This window comes from Capricornis sumatraensis, chromosome 17 (assembly GCF_032405125.1).
Source record: "Capricornis sumatraensis isolate serow.1 chromosome 17, serow.2, whole genome shotgun sequence".
Taxonomy (NCBI): Eukaryota; Metazoa; Chordata; class Mammalia; order Artiodactyla; family Bovidae; genus Capricornis; species Capricornis sumatraensis.
This window is the reverse complement of record NC_091085.1, coordinates 52,134,777-52,150,338: the sequence shown is the minus strand read 5'-3', so window position 1 is coordinate 52,150,338 and position 15,562 is coordinate 52,134,777. Positions and strand designations below refer to the sequence as shown.

Below are 15,562 nucleotides of genomic sequence, written 5' to 3'. Positions count from 1 at the left end.
AAACTGTATGAAGGTAGATTCATACAGTATATAATCAAAATAGGAACCATTACAATCAACACATTTTTTTGCCAATGAGAAATAAGTTTGTCTCTTCCTATACCATAAAAATCTGTGCTTCAGGATTCGACCAACTCTTGGAAAGCATTTTCTGCATCCTGCTGGTTGCAGAAGCATTTTCCCTGCAAAAAGTTGTTGAGATGCTTGAAGAAGTGATAATCACTTGGCAAGAGGTCAGGTGAATATGGCGGATGAGGCAAAATCTCGTAGCCCAGTTCAACTTTTGAAGCGCCGGTTACGCAGTGTGCGGTCGGGTGTAGTGCAGATGAACTGGGCCCGTTCTGTTGACCAATGCCGGCTGCAGGAGTTGCGGTTTTCAGTGCACCTCATCCATTTGCTGAGCATACTTCTCAGATGTAACGGTTTTCACCATGATTCGAAAAGCTGTAGTGGATCAGACTAGCAGCAGACCACCGAACAGTGACTATGACCTTTTTTTGGTGCAAGTTTGGCTTTGAGAAGTGCTTTGGAGCTGCTTCTTGGTCCAGCCACTGAGCTGGTTGTCTCCACTTGTTGTATAAAATCCACTTCTTGTGGCATGTCACAAGCCAATCGAGAAACGGTTCGTTGCTGTTGTGTACAATAAGGGAAGATGACACTTCATAAGGACAGTTTTTTTGACTTGCAGTCAGTTCATGAGACACCCATTTAACAAGCTTTTTCACCTTTCCAATCTACTTCGAATGCCAGAAGACTGTAGAATGGTCGACACTGAATTCTTTGGCAGCTTCTCGGGTAGTTGTAAGAGAGGATCAGCTTCAGTGATCCTCTCAGTTGGTCGTTGTCAGCGTCCAACGGCCGCCCACTGCACTCCTCATCTTCAAGGCTCTCATCTCCTTTGCAGAACTTCTTGAACTACCACTGCACTGTGCTTTGGTTAGCAGTTCCTGGGCTAAATGCATTGTTGATGTTGTGAGTTGTCTCTGATGCTTTATGACCCATTTTGAACTCTAATAAGAAAATCGCTCGAATTTGCTCTTAATCTCACATCATTCCTAAAATAAATATATAAACAGCAAGTAATAAGTCATTAGCAAAAAAAACCATATAGCAAGAAATGTGTGTTAAAATGTATATAACAAAACCGCATTTTTTTAAGAATGTATTCCAGTGTCAAACAGCAAAGTTCAGCAGTGCGAAACCGGAATTACTTTTGCACCAACCTAATCTGTACTAGAAATCAGAGCAGTGGGTCCATTAATAATTAGATTACTTAATTCCTTAAGCAAACACTTAGAAAGTTTTGTTATGAGATCAAGTTGTAGTGATTTACAGGTCAGGATTGCTAACCTACCTTTATTTCATATCGGCAGCCACAGGAGCTTAGCTAGATTTGGGGTTAAGTCACTTTTTTTTTTAACCCTGCTTCCTTTGAAATCCTAGGCATGTGTTTATAGACAAAAATTCACAAAACCTCTGCAGTATAGGAAGTAGGCCTGTGGTGTTATGCACTCCACCTCTGTGTGTCCAGCCCCAGGAACAGCCTCTTCTTTCTCGACCACTTCTCTTCATCCAGGCCTGCACAGAGGCCACCTGCCCACAGCCCAGCTCACTGGGGGACACTTCCCGCAGCTGAAGTCGTCAGGCTGTCACCACCTGCGGCCACGCTCTGGTGCTGTGGTTGAGGCAGGACCAGAAAGCTATGCCCTACCAGACAGGAGGATCACCTTGCTTCTCTGGCTCAGCAGTCTGTTACGCCAGGGGCCCATGGGAGCTGAACTATGGGACTCAAGCATGAGCCCCCTCAGGTGCCCGGAGTGGCCCTGCCTGGACCCCACACTCTGCTACCAAGGTGGATCGAGGCACCAGGGAAATGCCCTGGTGAGTGACAGGTCAGGTGGCAGGTGAAATGGTGAGAGGACGTGAGGACAGACCCTGGGGTATCTGCAGATTAGGGAGGGCCTGCAAGATGCCTGAGTCCTGAGGAGCCGAGAGGAGTCTGAGCTGTGCAGGCGGTGACCTGGGGTGTCCGTATTTAGAGCAATAAATACTTGCAGGGGTCACGATAGCACTGGGAGCCTGTCATCCACCCACCAGCTGGCACCCTGCACAGTTTGGGCGTCAGGCTCATGAAATTCACAGTGACCTATGCCTTCAAAGAATCTCCCAGAAATGGTCTGTCACAGCAAAAGGGCAGGCTACAGAGGCCCCTGTGCTGTGTGCTGGGGTGGGCTTCTCAAGGACTGGCAACAGGTAGTCTTTCAGAAGAAGCCCGGAGGAGGGGCCCAGTGCCCATCTGCACTTCCACGCTTTCACCACGTACACACGTTCCCTCTTTCTTAAGGTGTTTTAGGGGCATGGGAAGGAGGGTCACAGGGCAGGACGTAGCATGAGACCTCAGGGATCATCTTCTCTGGGCAGGGGACGGGTCTGGAAAGGGGAGACGGAGCTGGGGGCACATTTCTGACATGGAATTGCAGGCCTTGGTGACTCGGAGCACGTGGGCTACAGTCAGCGAGACATGGCTGTGGGGACCAGCGGGAGGGCAGGCAGCCCTGGGGAATGTCCGCCTAAGGCCAGAAGGACACACTGAGCTTTTGTGTTCGCAGTGTTTGGTTTTAATAATTTTCCATTTCTGGCTGGAAATTCCTGTTAAGTCAGCATAAATGAGCAGGAAGCATAAACAGCACTCAGTTGCTTATCTTGGGTGTTTAAATGCAGATAAAGTGCTGAGCATGTTGTAAACCCACAGGCATCTGACTTCAGAACTTCTGTCTCAAAAGTGGTCTACATTTCACTTCTTGCATGGCTTTTATATTGTTAGACCCATCCCCGTTTCAAGTTAAACGTACGTAGTTCTTAAAAAGAGTTCATGTATATAGAAGGGGGAAGTTGCCGGATTCTCCTGGAACACACCCAGCACTCCTTCAGAGCCAGCGCGGTGCCTTTGTCTAACACTGCTTTCCTTCCAGGAGCCCCCACGAGAAGAAGAAGAAGAGACGCTCACGGTCACGGACCAAGTCCAAGGCCGGATCTCAGCCAGCCTCCCCGAGCAAGCAGCCCACGCGCCGCCACTCGGCCAGCATCTCTCCTGTGGAGAGCCGGGGCTCCAGCCAGGAGCGCTCCAGGTAGCTCCTCCCTGACCCACCCCCACCTCTGGGCCACGCAGGGGAGCTGAGAGGGGGCGGGCGCGCTGGCAAACCCCCAGACCCCTGCTCCTGCACCCTCCTCTGTGTGTCACTCAGGCTCAGAGTGAGCTGAAGGCGGACACAGAGGTCAGAGAACCTAGGCTGCCTCCTGCCCCCACGCCCTGGGCTGCCCCCACCCCCTGCTGTGAGGCAGAGGGAACCTGGGAGCAGGTGGGGGGCCTCCCTTCCCAGACCTGGGCGCGAGTCCTGGGGAGGCACCTGCCTCAGGTGTAATGTGGCGGCAGCCATTCCCTCATGATGGTACCTCTGTCTTCACACGGGCTGTGTGGGGTGGGAGTCGCCCCCTCTGAGGAGCCCCGTGTGACCACGGGAAGGGAGCAGGCACAGGAGTGCACGGTGACTGAGCCCCAGAACCCTGCCAACCCACTGCTTACTCTAAGCCGGAGCAGACAGGGGTGAAGCTTCCCGAGCACACAGGCTGCAGAGCCGTGGGAGTCCACGCCGACCATCACAGTCTCCCCATGCCCACGAGGTGGCTCCCCAAGGACTGGCTGCCCTGGTTGTTGGGAGGTATCTGCCAGACAGTACCATTTCATAAAGCCGCCCCCACCCATCCACCCAGAGGGGCGCTGGGATCATGTCCCCCTCCTGCTCGTACACCCACTGTTTTCATGAGTGTGAGTTTTGGCCCATCTCCCCCAAACCTGGCGGGTGAGTGGCGGAGACCATAGAGACCATAGCTCACTTAGGGTGAATCAAAAGCTAGGCTGTGGCTTCTTCAAAGGTGAACCTGAGTACAGGCTCCATCATCACTTGCGTATCACATCCATGCCCCCAAAAGTCCAAAACGTGGCCGGAGGCGCCCACTCAGGTCATGGTCGGGTTCTGAATGCATGCCAGCTCTCTGTGCTGCCCTCCTTTTCTTCATCGTTTTGTAAATGTGCCTTAGATGATGTTTATATGAAAATATCTTTTGAGTTAGATTACATTTTATGAAATATTTCAAATTTCTGTTACATAAAATAGACAAAATATGTGCATTTATAAGGTTGCTTTATTTTTTAAAGATACTAGAAACAAAATGGCTTGAAGTATTTTTAAGCCCCCAATTTCTCTTTCTCTTTGCATTAGGGGAGTTTCTCAGGAAAAGGACGGTCAGATCTCCTCAGCCATCGTTTCTTCCGTGCAGAGCAAAATCACTCAGGTAAGGTGGGAGCAGGTCTGTCTTCCCTCTCGTCTTTTTGTGACAGGGCTAGCCTTCACTTCCTTCTCCTCTCATGGGTGCTGACGGGGGTCCTGGGCTGCTTGCCTGGAGGTCCCAGGGTGGCTGAGCCCTGAGCTTCCCTCTCCGGGCAGCCGTGTCCTTCCCCGGTGACCTGTGTGGTCGACTCCTGGGCTGTGAGCCCGTGAGCCCCACCTCGCGTCCCAGCAGCAGGGCTGGGACGGAACCCTGCCCTGAGCACACCCATGGCCCCCAGCGCGTTGCCCCCAGTCTCCTCTGTCCGCACCTCACCTCGTCTCTCCTCACACAGGACCTCATGGCCAAAGTAAGAGCGATGCTAGCAGCTTCCAAAAATATGCAGACCAGCGCCTCCTGAGACACGGGCCTCGGGCGACCGGGCGACCGGGCTCCCGAAGCCAGCAGAGCAGAGCCCCGACCTGCACAGACCATCCCCCCCGGGGCTCCTGGACAGTTGGCGGGTTTTGTAAATTACTTTTTGATGACATTTTCAGTTTAAGATTTTTGACCAGCAGTCTCTTACCTGTATATTTGTAAATAATATCATGTTTCTGTGAAAATGTATTATCGAATAAAATGGGAGGAAAACACCTTTTTTAGCTAGTAACTGTGGGCAGTTTCTTCCTTGTCTGGCTTGTGAGTTTTTTACTGTTGGTCGTCTGTCATGGCCTCTAACACTTGTTATGTGGGCATCAGGGGACGTGGGGATGGCTGTTGGTTTTGCCAGTCTGACACCACCACCCCGACCCAGGCATACAACCACCACTACCCCCCACCCCTGGCTCCTGTGCCCCCAGCTGTGGTCAGAGCTCAGCACTCCCGGCACCAGGGTGCAGGGCCACTGCCGTCTCCGCTCCCCGCAGAGCAGGAGAGGCAAGCAGCCTGGAGCCCCCTCCACCGGGCAGGGCATCACTGCATGGGTGGGTTCCTACCTTTAGCACCTGTGCCCTCCCCGTTCACTCAGATGGTTGGTGCTGAACACAGCTGTCCTTTCCCTGAACCCTGCTCGCTTGGCCCCCATACCTCGTATTTCCACCCATTTTCACCCTACTGTAGGCTTCGGCCACAGCCATGAGAGGGCAGCTTGCTTGTGTCTCGGGGCCTTTGCAGAGTACCCGAGGCCCCCAGCAGTGCGCAGACGCCTGTGCCTTATTTAAAGCACCAGCAGTGAGGGCCTGCTGTCTCTTGTCCATGGTTTGAAGTTCATCCTCCCAGTAAGAAGGTTCTGCACTGCTCACTCACACACCCCCCGTGCCAAAGTCGGAATTCATCCTGGTTCTGCCAATTTTCCAGAACCAGAAAATGGATCCTTGAGATGTTCCTTTTCAGAAAGCAGACGCCTTCCCAGGGCTCTTGCTGAGGACAGTCAGGAAGAAAACGACACACCCCTGGGAACCGACCGTCCGAGGCTGGGCTGGAGGAGGACGGGGCCGGGGCGTGCGCAGAGCTGAGAGCACGGAGCCACTTCCCGCTGCGGCTGGGGTCCTGCTGCCCGGTGGGTGCGTATGCACGCCAGTGTCTCACACACCTGTCCCTTCACACGGCGGTGGCTGCTATGCTTTGTGGAGTTCTGTACTATATCCTGAGGGCTTGCCTTGAGACGGTGCCCTGTCAGCAGTTAAGGCCCCACCCTGGCCACCACCATCCAACAGACACAAGCCTGGCGCACAGACCCAGAGCTTGCATGTCAGGGGCATCCTCTTTTTTTCGTGCTGTCCCCGCATGACAGTCACACCAGACATCCTGGAACAGACGTCACCTAAGCACACAGGTACCACGGAGTCTGCAGTGGAAGTCCCAGGGTACGTATCCTTTTGATTTTGATGCAAATAATTGTCCTCCAGAAAGGGCTCTTTGGCAGTCAAACATGAGTGTCTTTTCAGCATCCTCATCAAAGCGCTGTGACTCACACGTCACCTTGGCTGAATCAGAGAGATGAAAAGTTCTCACATTTTCATTTCGTTTCTTTAATTATGAGCAAGATTGAGCAACTTCTCTTGTATTTATAAATCCCTTTGTATTTCTCCTCTGCAAACCAGCCCTGTGCTTCGGCTCTTTATTACTATTGAGTTGCTTATTGCACAGTAAGCATCCCGTTCTGTATTATTTACTTTGTAAGTAATTTTCTCCCAATTTGTCACCTCTCTTTTAACTTTATAGGTTTTTTTGAGCCTGCAAAAATTGTTTTTTTTTTTTAACATGGTCCTTCATTTTCCTCACGAGGTCTGGGTTCTGTGTCCTTAGACCTGTGGGCACCGACCGTGACTTCCATTCTCTGCTATTTTTACGTCTCTGTTGCTTGGTTCAGGGCCACTGTTGAGCTGTTCCACTGTGAAGTAACTGGGAGCATGAGCCAGGCAAAGGTTCTTGGCAGGAAAAGGACGACTTGGACCAACGCCAGCAGGACACCCACTGACCGAGCACTGTGGGGTGGGGTGTCCGTCGTGGGCCCGCGTCCTCTGATGTCCAGAGTCATCCGTGAAGGCGGCTGCAGGAAAGCACTGGCAGAGGATGTCAGGGCTGGGGCTGGGGGCTTCGTCCAGGCATCTGTCAGGCCCCATGTAACAAGACATTTCTGTTTGCAACCAAGTGCTCCTGGGTGATGGCACGCAGCCTTGTCTAGAGGCTCCAGGAACATGGCAGGTGACATCGAGCTGTCAGGGGAGCATCATGGTATGGTGAGGAAATATGGTCTTTACACAGACGTCCCCCAGACAACACCTGTCGTGGACTCTGTGTCTGGGGTCCACGAGACTGGCAACCACCATCACCACAGCGGGAACGGGAGGAGAGGCCCCTGGTCCAGCGCAGGTCTGGGCGGGAACCCCGGCTTTGGTCTCCCTCCCCGGCTCAGCTGCCCCCCGGGCGGAAGACCAGGCAGCCACGGTAGCCCCCCACCTCATCCCCTCGGTGAACAGCATGCTCTCGCATCCTACAACTGAAAATGCCAGGATATCAAGCCAAAAAACCCTTTCCTCATCATGCATGTGCAGTGTGGATCCGGGTCATCTCCAAGGCTCTTAACACGCAGTAACATTGCTCAAAACACACTCCCACCTGTTGTCAGTAATGCTTTGTCTCAACATCCCTACAGCCCAGAGGTGGGTGTGGCTCAGGTCCAAAATCCCTGCCTTCCACCCCCCACACCCAGCCAGACCATTCCACTCCCCTGACCCAGCGAGAGCTCAGGGCCCAGCCGCTCCGCCACATTCCCAGAAAGAGACAAGGCTGCTGGGGAAGGCGCTTCATCCAGGACAAGACTGCAATGGCAGAGAGCATGGAGGCGGTGGGGGGGAGGGGGGAGGAGGCCAAGGGGGAAGCGAGGGCGGGGGGTGGGGCAGGGAGGCCAGGCTGCTGCCGGGAAGAGGTGGAAACTCAACCCAACGGCCAAACATCTCAGTCCAGCAGGTGGTTTTCAGCAGAGTTTGCGGTTTCATTTGTGTTGAATTAAGTGATCATTCATATGGTTAAATGGGCTTCCCTGGTGGCTCAGCTATAAGGAATCCGCCTGCAATGCGGGAGATCCGGATTGGATCCCTGGGTCAGGAAAATCCCCTGGAGAAGGCAATGGCACCCCACTCCAGTACTCTTGCCTGGAGAATCCCATGGACGGAGGAGCCTGGTAGGCTGCAGTCCATGGGGTCGAAAAGAGTCGGACACGACTGAGCGACTTCATTTTCACTTTTCACTTTCATGCATTGGAGAAGGAAATGGCAACCAGCTCCAGTGTTCTTGCCTGGAGAATCCCAGGGATGGGGGAGCCTGGTGGGCTGCCGTCTATGGGGTCGCACAGAGTCGGACACGACTGAAGCAACTTAGCAGCAGCAGATGGTGACAAGACACCACAGCACATGCGGTGTTAACAGAGGGAAGTAGGTACAAGGGTCATCGGCATTTCTGTGTGATCTTCACAGTTTTTCTATACATGTAAACTGTTCCAAATTTTAAAGTATTGTTCGGGTGTTTTGTTTGTTTGTTTGTTCTGAGCATGAAACATCTTAGTTCCCCAACCAGGGATCGAACCCAGGCCCCCTGCAATGAAGCACAGAATCCTAACCACTGAACCACCAGGGAATCCCCAAGGTTTATTTAAAAGACAAGAAGAAAAGAGAAACTCAAACACAAAAACTCTGCCTTCTAAAGCTGGGAGTAGGAATGCCTGCGTTTGGAAAGCGTGTCAGCTTGAAGGATGAGTGCACATGAGTTGTGAAACCTACTCACGGGGCTCATTGGGAACCCTGGGCCCTGAAGTCCAGCAGGGAGAAGACAGGGCATCACTCAGGAGGAGTGGCCTCAGTCACGGGCGGCACTGTCTCCCACTGCCGAGGCTGCCACCAAACACAGGTGCCCCACGACTGGGCTCCAGAGCTAATCTTCCACGTCATGGAAACTGATAGATTATTCCCTCCACCACCGAGCACTGGAACCAGGAGACTGAACGCTAACAAAGGAATATTTGTTGACTTCAATAAAGTCAAGGCTTAGAGACGCATCGCCTGTTCTCATTATCTGTCACAGACTTGTTCAGAATAAGCATGCGTGCGTGTGCTAAGTCAATTCAGTCGTGTCTGACTCTGCAACCCTATGGACTGTAGCCCACCAGGCTCCTCTGTCCATGGGATTCTCCAGGCAAGAATACTGGAGTGGGTTGCCATGCCCTCCTCCAGGGGATCTTCCTGACCCAGGGATCAAACCCATGTCTCCTGCAGCTCCTGCACTGCAGGCAGATTCTTTACTGCTGAGCCACTGGGGAAGCCCTCAGAATGGGCACTTCTGGTTAAAGACAAAGTGAGGACTTCCCTGGTGGTGCAGTGGGAAGAATCCACCTGCCAATACAGAGGACATGGGTTTGATCCCTGGTCTGGGAAGATTCCACAGGCCACAGAGCGACGAAGCCCACAAGCCACAGGTATTGAGCCTTCGTGCTGCAGCCACTGAGCCAGTGAGCTGCAAGTCTTGAAGCCCGAACGCCTAGAGCCCATGCTCCTTGACGGAGAACCCCTGCTCACTGCAACTAGAGAAAGCCTGAGCAGCAACAAAGACCCAGCGCAGCCAGAGTGAGTACATACATAAAGAGGCCGTAAGCCAGTCTACAGAAATAGAACCATGCCCAGGTGCATGGCTGCACCCTCCACAGAGTCGGGGGTGCAGGGTGGGGGAAGGTGAGGCGCCGAGTTTGGGGACACATGGGGGAGCCTGCCATGGCTCATCCACAGGAATGTCCAAGGAGGCTGTCAAACAGGAGCCACAGGAGTCAAACAGGCCACACCCTCGTGCACACAGGGCGTGGCTGGTCACGGAAGTCTCCAGGGTCAGCTGAACAGGAGAGAGGGACCCAGGATCAGTCACTGGGGACCCCACACTGAGGGACCAGGAGACCAGGAGACGCTGGATATCTGGAACCCCGACAGTGGTTGGTCCCCTCAGCCTCCTGATGGTGGGCTGGGGCAGCCCCCCTCCAAGCGGAGGACCCTTTCTGAGACCATCATGGTGCTGCTGGGAGACCGTGAGGGCAGGACGGCAGTGCCTGGCCTTGGGGGGAGCCCAGAGTAAACGGATGAGAACGGGCCAGAGGGCAGGTGGTAAAAATGGCATGGAGGAAAAACCAAACAGGGAGCAGGGGCAAGGGCAAGGGCTGCTTCGTAGAGGCTGCAGCACGGAGGCACCTCTAAGGAGGTGACACAGAACAGAGACCTACGGGAAGTAATGAGGTTCGGGAGGGACACAGGGGCTGGGGTGCTGCGAAGAGCGGGTGCGAAGGTCCTGTGGCAGAAATGCACCTGGAGGGACAGGCGATGGGTCGGCTGAATTAGGAGAGTGTGAGGGGAGAGGGGACTGGGCAGGGCGGAGGGGACAGGACCGGCAGGCCAGGGTGGGACATGGAAGCCCCTGATGGTGAGACAGAGCACCAGCCCTTCCCGAGTGGGAAGGTGGCCCTGGCTCCAGTTTAGGGAACAGCAGGCAGGCAGGGTAGGCACAGAGGACAGTCAGCAGCCGTGTCAGGGTCCTGGGCGGCTGCCCAAACCACCGTTTTGCTGTTGGTGGTGTTTAGTGGCTCAGGCGTGTCCGACTCGCTGAGACCCCGTGGACTGTAGCCCACCAGACTCCTCTGTCCATGGGATTCTTCAGGCAAGATTACTGCAGTGGGTTGCCATTCCCTTCTTCAGGGGATCTTCCCAACCCAGGGACTGAACCCACACCTCCTCCTTGGCAGGCGGATTCTTTACCCCTGAGCCACCACTAACAAGGGGCTGCTTCTCAGCTCTGGAGGCCAGAAGTCTGAGTGCCGGGTGTTTCGGGGCTGGTTCCTCCAGGGGCTCCTCACGCTCCTGGTGCTGCCAGCATCCTCAAGGCCTTGGCTTGTGGCTGCATCATCACTCCCTTCTCTGCCTCCTCCCCTTCATGCGTTTGCCCCCTTCTCACCTCCTCTGAGGATTCCCATCACTGGATTTGGGCACCAGGTAGCTCAGTGGTAAAGAATCTGCCTGGCAACGCAGGAGACACAGGAGACATGAATTTGATCTATGGGTCAGGAAAATCCTCTGGAGAAGGGAATGGCAATCCACTCCAGTACTCTTGCCTGGAGAATCCCATGGACAGAGGGGCCTGACGGGCTACAGTCCACAGGGTCACAAAGAGTCAGACATGACTGAGTGCGCACACAGGCAGCACGCTGGATAATCCAGGATGGTCATCTCCAGAGCCTTAACTTTGATTCCATCTGTAACAACCACTTTTCAAATAAGCTCACATTCTCAGGTTCTGGGTGGATATGGATCTGGGGGGACACCACTCACCCCGACGCACAGCCTTGGAAGGAAACCCCAAATGCTGTGGAAGAGCAGGCTTTAGCTCTGAGGAACACAGGGCTGAGTCAAGAGCAGTGGAAGCATCAGACCCTCCCCCTCTCAGCTGCATTCCAAGAGGGCTAGGCTCCTCCGTGGACTATTTCAGAAGGCGCATCCTTCCTCCCCCTTCCCCTCCCCCGAAAAGGACAAAGCCCACCAGACAGAGCACAGCCTGCTTTACTTATGTTGTTCCGGTTTTTTTTTTTTAATTTTTTTCTGGCTGTGCCACGCAGGATCTTAGTTTCCCATCCAGGGATCAAACCCGCACCCCCTGCAGTGGAAGGGCAGAGGCTTAACCACAGGACCACCAGGGAGGTTCCTACCTTATACCTTTAATGCACGTTTAATACAGATGCATGGTGAAGAGCTGTGTTTTGCTAAGTCTAGAAAGCTCATCCAATAAGTCGGAAATCTACTGCACGTGACAAAGCAGTCCGTCGTCGTGTGCTTGGCGGCAGTTTCCCTTCTGAGCGCTCTCTGAAATCATGGCACAACTCAGATTCAGTGATGCACAGTAACTTGGCTTTTTGTCAGCTTTACAAAGTGCCGGCTGCTTTGATCAGCTATTCACTGTGTGGGGCTGGGGGCAAGAAGAGTGGCGGCCACACAGCACAGATGGGGAGGGCGGGTCAAACCTGCCAGCCCTTCACTTGGGGGGCCTGGAGCAGAGCCCCTGACCCTTCATCCCCGCATTTCCTTCTCTTCTTTTAAGTGGTGACTAACACCACACCATTTACTCCTTTAAAGCTGAGTGACTTTTAAGTACATCCGTAGCGCTATGCAACCATCAACCACCATCCAATTCCAGAAAAGCCCCATCAACCCAAAATAAACCACCTACTCATTACCAACTGCACCCTTCCCTTCCCCCAGCCCTGGCTGTCTCTGGTTCCTGCCTCTCTAGATTTCATGGTCTGGACATTTCCTATAATCATACACTCCGCGGCCTTTTCTTTCTGTTTTTCCTGCTTACATAGTGTTTTCCAGGCTCCTCCATGCTGCACCACGCATCGCAACTTCATAGCTTTTGGGGGGTGGGGGTGGTGAATAATATTCCATTGTGCCGAACTGCCACATTTGTTTATCCGTCCATCATCATTTGATGGATATTTAGGCAGCTTCCACTTCTGGGCCATTATGAATAATGCTGGAATGGACACTCTTGTGCACGTTTTTGTGTGGACACTGGTTTTCAGCTTAGGTTCTTTTTACATTGGGAGTAGCTATGGCACCCCTGGGTAGGGAGGCCGGAAGAATTCACTGAGTTGGATCTATACGCCCTTAAATTAGCACCAGGAGCACAGTGACTGGATGGCAAGCCTGGCAGGGGTGCAGGAACTTGCATCGTCTGGCCTGTTTCCTGCCAACACTTGCTTCTCCACTGGGCCCACGTGGTGGCGGTGGGGCTGACAGGTTGACCCTCCGCCCAAGACCCAGGCCAGCCAATCAGCACTCATGTCTGCTTGGCCCGGCTCCCAGAGGAGATGACAAGACCCAGGTGAGACAATCCAGGACCTTCCCTGAAACCTTAGGAAAGGCCTCCTCTTCTGGGCAAGGGTGAGGAAGCATGAGAGGTCAGCCTTGTGAGAGTCTGTGTCCAGAGCCACTGGAACCAGCCATGCCTGAAACCAGATCTCTAATTTTCCCTGGGCTTCAGCTAGGCTTCTCTGAGGAGCCTGAAACTGTTCCTCTCTCACACAGACCAACGGCGCCGAGGGGCTAAACTTGCTCTGATGGAAGAGGAGGGGGAGACGAGGCTCAGCCTGAGTGCCTCCAAGCACGTCCGACAGACAATCCCAGAAGCCAGAATGTCTTCTCTTCAAATACCAAGAGGTGAACACAAGTCTTCTGAACCAGAACTGATCTCTCTTGTAATTCCTCCTCTGGAGACTGTGGTTCAGGGACGTCGGCTCCTCTCGGGCGAGGGGGGGGCTGGGGTGCTCCTGGGGGCACAGCCTGGACAGGCTGGGCAGAGGGTCCAGCTCTAGGTCCAAGAGTTGCCCTTGGGAGGTTGATCAGGGTGGGGCCCAGGGACTCCAGCAGCCCTGCACCCCGACCCCCACAGCCACTCTGCCTGCCCAACACCCTGCATGCTCGGTCCCTGCCCCGATGACCTCTCACCTTTGACTGTTGTCCCCTCACCCGCCATCTGGAGCCAGCTGCAGGCAGAATTGTGTTCCTCCAACATGCAGACACTGCAGTCCTAACCCCAGCACCTCAATATGTGACTGTACTGAGTCAGGGTCTTAGAGGTAATTAAGGTAAAGTGAGGCCATTGAATGGGGCTCATCCCATAGCACTGGTATTCTTATGGAAGAGTAGATGAGGACTCTGACACAAACAGGGAGGACCATGTGGGGACATGGCCAGCTACACACCAAGGAGCGAGGCCTCCGAGAGAACCAGCCCTGCAGCACTTCAACCTTGGACTTCCAGCCTACATGAGAAAATAAATGTCTGTGATGCTTGTTACAGCATCTCTAATGAACCAATACAGCATCTACATGACAGCAAAACATCCCAAATGTGGCAACACTGCACACCTCCCACCCATCCTGACTGTCTCCCAAGCGTGCACCTCAGAGTCTTCCCACAGCCACCCCAGACCACGCAAAGGCTTCTCCACCCACAGGCTGGCCCCTGATCTAGGAAGACAAAGAGACCCAGCTGTAACATCTGGGACTTCCCATGTGTCTCTCTCTCCTTCTCACCTCCCTCTCCCTCTCTCCACCCCACTGAGATTGTGTCTTGCAGTGAGTGTGTGGGGGTCCAAGGAAGCCCATGGCCTTTTCTAAGGCAGCCTTGGAAATCACCACATGAATCCTTCAGGCTCACCTGTTGATGGAGGAGGACATGAGGCTTACCCAGGTTCGAGAGGGAGGGGTGTGATCCCCTTGGGAACACAGCTCAGAGTGCAAGGACAAGTTTTAAACTACCCCTCCTCTCTCGGCACTTCAGCCCCATGCCTGGACCTCTGTTGCACAGCGGCTGCCCCAGGGCCTTTGCACAGGCTGGCCCCCCACCAGACTGCTCTTTCCTCAGGCCTCTGAGAAGCTGACACCCCATTTAATGTTGCCTTCCCTCCTGATTCCCCAACTCCGCCCATCCCACCACCTGATATAAGCTGCACAGAGGTTTCCTGTGGCTGCAGTATCTGTGAGCATAAACCTAGTGGTGCGAAGCAAGAAGCATTTACTCTCTCACAGTCTGGAGGCTGGAGGGTCTGGAGACAGTGCTGTGGGGGTGAAAGCAAGGTGAGAGCAGGGCTGGCTCCTTCGAGGTCTCCCAGGGAGGCTCTGCCCTCACCGTGTCCAGCCTCTAAAGGCACCTGCGTCCCCTTGGCTCCAGGCTGCATCATTCCAATCACCGCTTTCATCACCACGTGGACTTGTCCCCTGACTCTGAGCCTCCCACCTCCCTCTTTTTCCTTTTGAACATTTATTTATTCGGCTGCACCGGATCTTAGATGTAGCACACAGGATCTAGTCCCCTGACTAGGGATGGAACCAGGGCCTCCTGCATTGAGAGACTGGAGTCTTAGCCACTGGACCACCAGTCCCCAGCCTCCCTCTAATAAGGACCCACTGTGAACACCCCCATCTCAAGATCTGTAACCTAATCACATCTACGAGGCCCCCTTTGCCACATAAGGGAACATCCATAGTTTCCAGGGATGGGGCCTGGGTGTCTCTGGGAACCACTGTTTCACTCTGCACCCTTGATTCATCCACACCGTGCCCCCAGGGCCCCTTGAGTGTCATCTCCACAAAGCAAGAGGTCAGGCATGTGGCCCAGGCCCCATCGCTCTGCTAGAGTGAAGGTCTCAGGCCTGGTCTAAGGGCCCCCACCTCCCCTCGGGGCCCAGCTCAGAGAAGGGATGTCCTTGAGCAAGTCGACACTTCATATCCAACACACACATTTACCCAGCTCTTCCCACTGACCTTCAGTTACACAAGCACACTAGGAACGGCTGTTCCTGGTAAGAATGTAAAACTGTGCTGAGACGCTGAAGGCCTTGGTCCCCTCTGTGCCCTGGTACCCATTGGTCCATGCCCTGTCCCCTGAGCAGACCCAGTAACTTGGAGGAAGATCCCCACAAGAACCTGGCCAGGCAGAGGGATTAGGAAGGGCAGCAGGCATGAGGACCAGTGTCTGTGGACAGTGTAGGTCATGTCCAAGGGCCAGAAGCATCTCCCCACAGTTAGTCATGAACTCAGAGTTACCAGGGATGGACATCCTGAAGCCTGAGGGCCTTAGAACCAAGAGCCGCAGCGCAGGCGGCAGGAAGGAGCGTCACACCTGGACGTTGTCCGAGCTCTCAGGGA

General features: G+C 54.0%; 1 protein-coding gene across 4 annotated transcripts in view; it reads left to right on the top strand.

Annotated features, from left to right (window-relative positions):
- Positions 1-4,953, top strand: part of SFSWAP (splicing factor SWAP) — an 80,220-nt gene extending 75,267 nt beyond the window's left edge. For all 4 annotated transcript variants that reach the window (XM_068989733.1, XM_068989731.1, XM_068989730.1 and 1 more), the window contains 3 exons: positions 2,973-3,128; positions 4,281-4,353; positions 4,682-4,953. In XM_068989733.1, coding sequence (XP_068845834.1) covers positions 2,973-3,128; positions 4,281-4,353; positions 4,682-4,747 — 295 coding nt within the window. In that variant the 3' untranslated portion in view covers positions 4,748-4,953. The remainder of the gene's footprint in view (positions 1-2,972; positions 3,129-4,280; positions 4,354-4,681) is intronic.
- Positions 4,954-15,562: the final 10,609 nt, after the last annotated feature.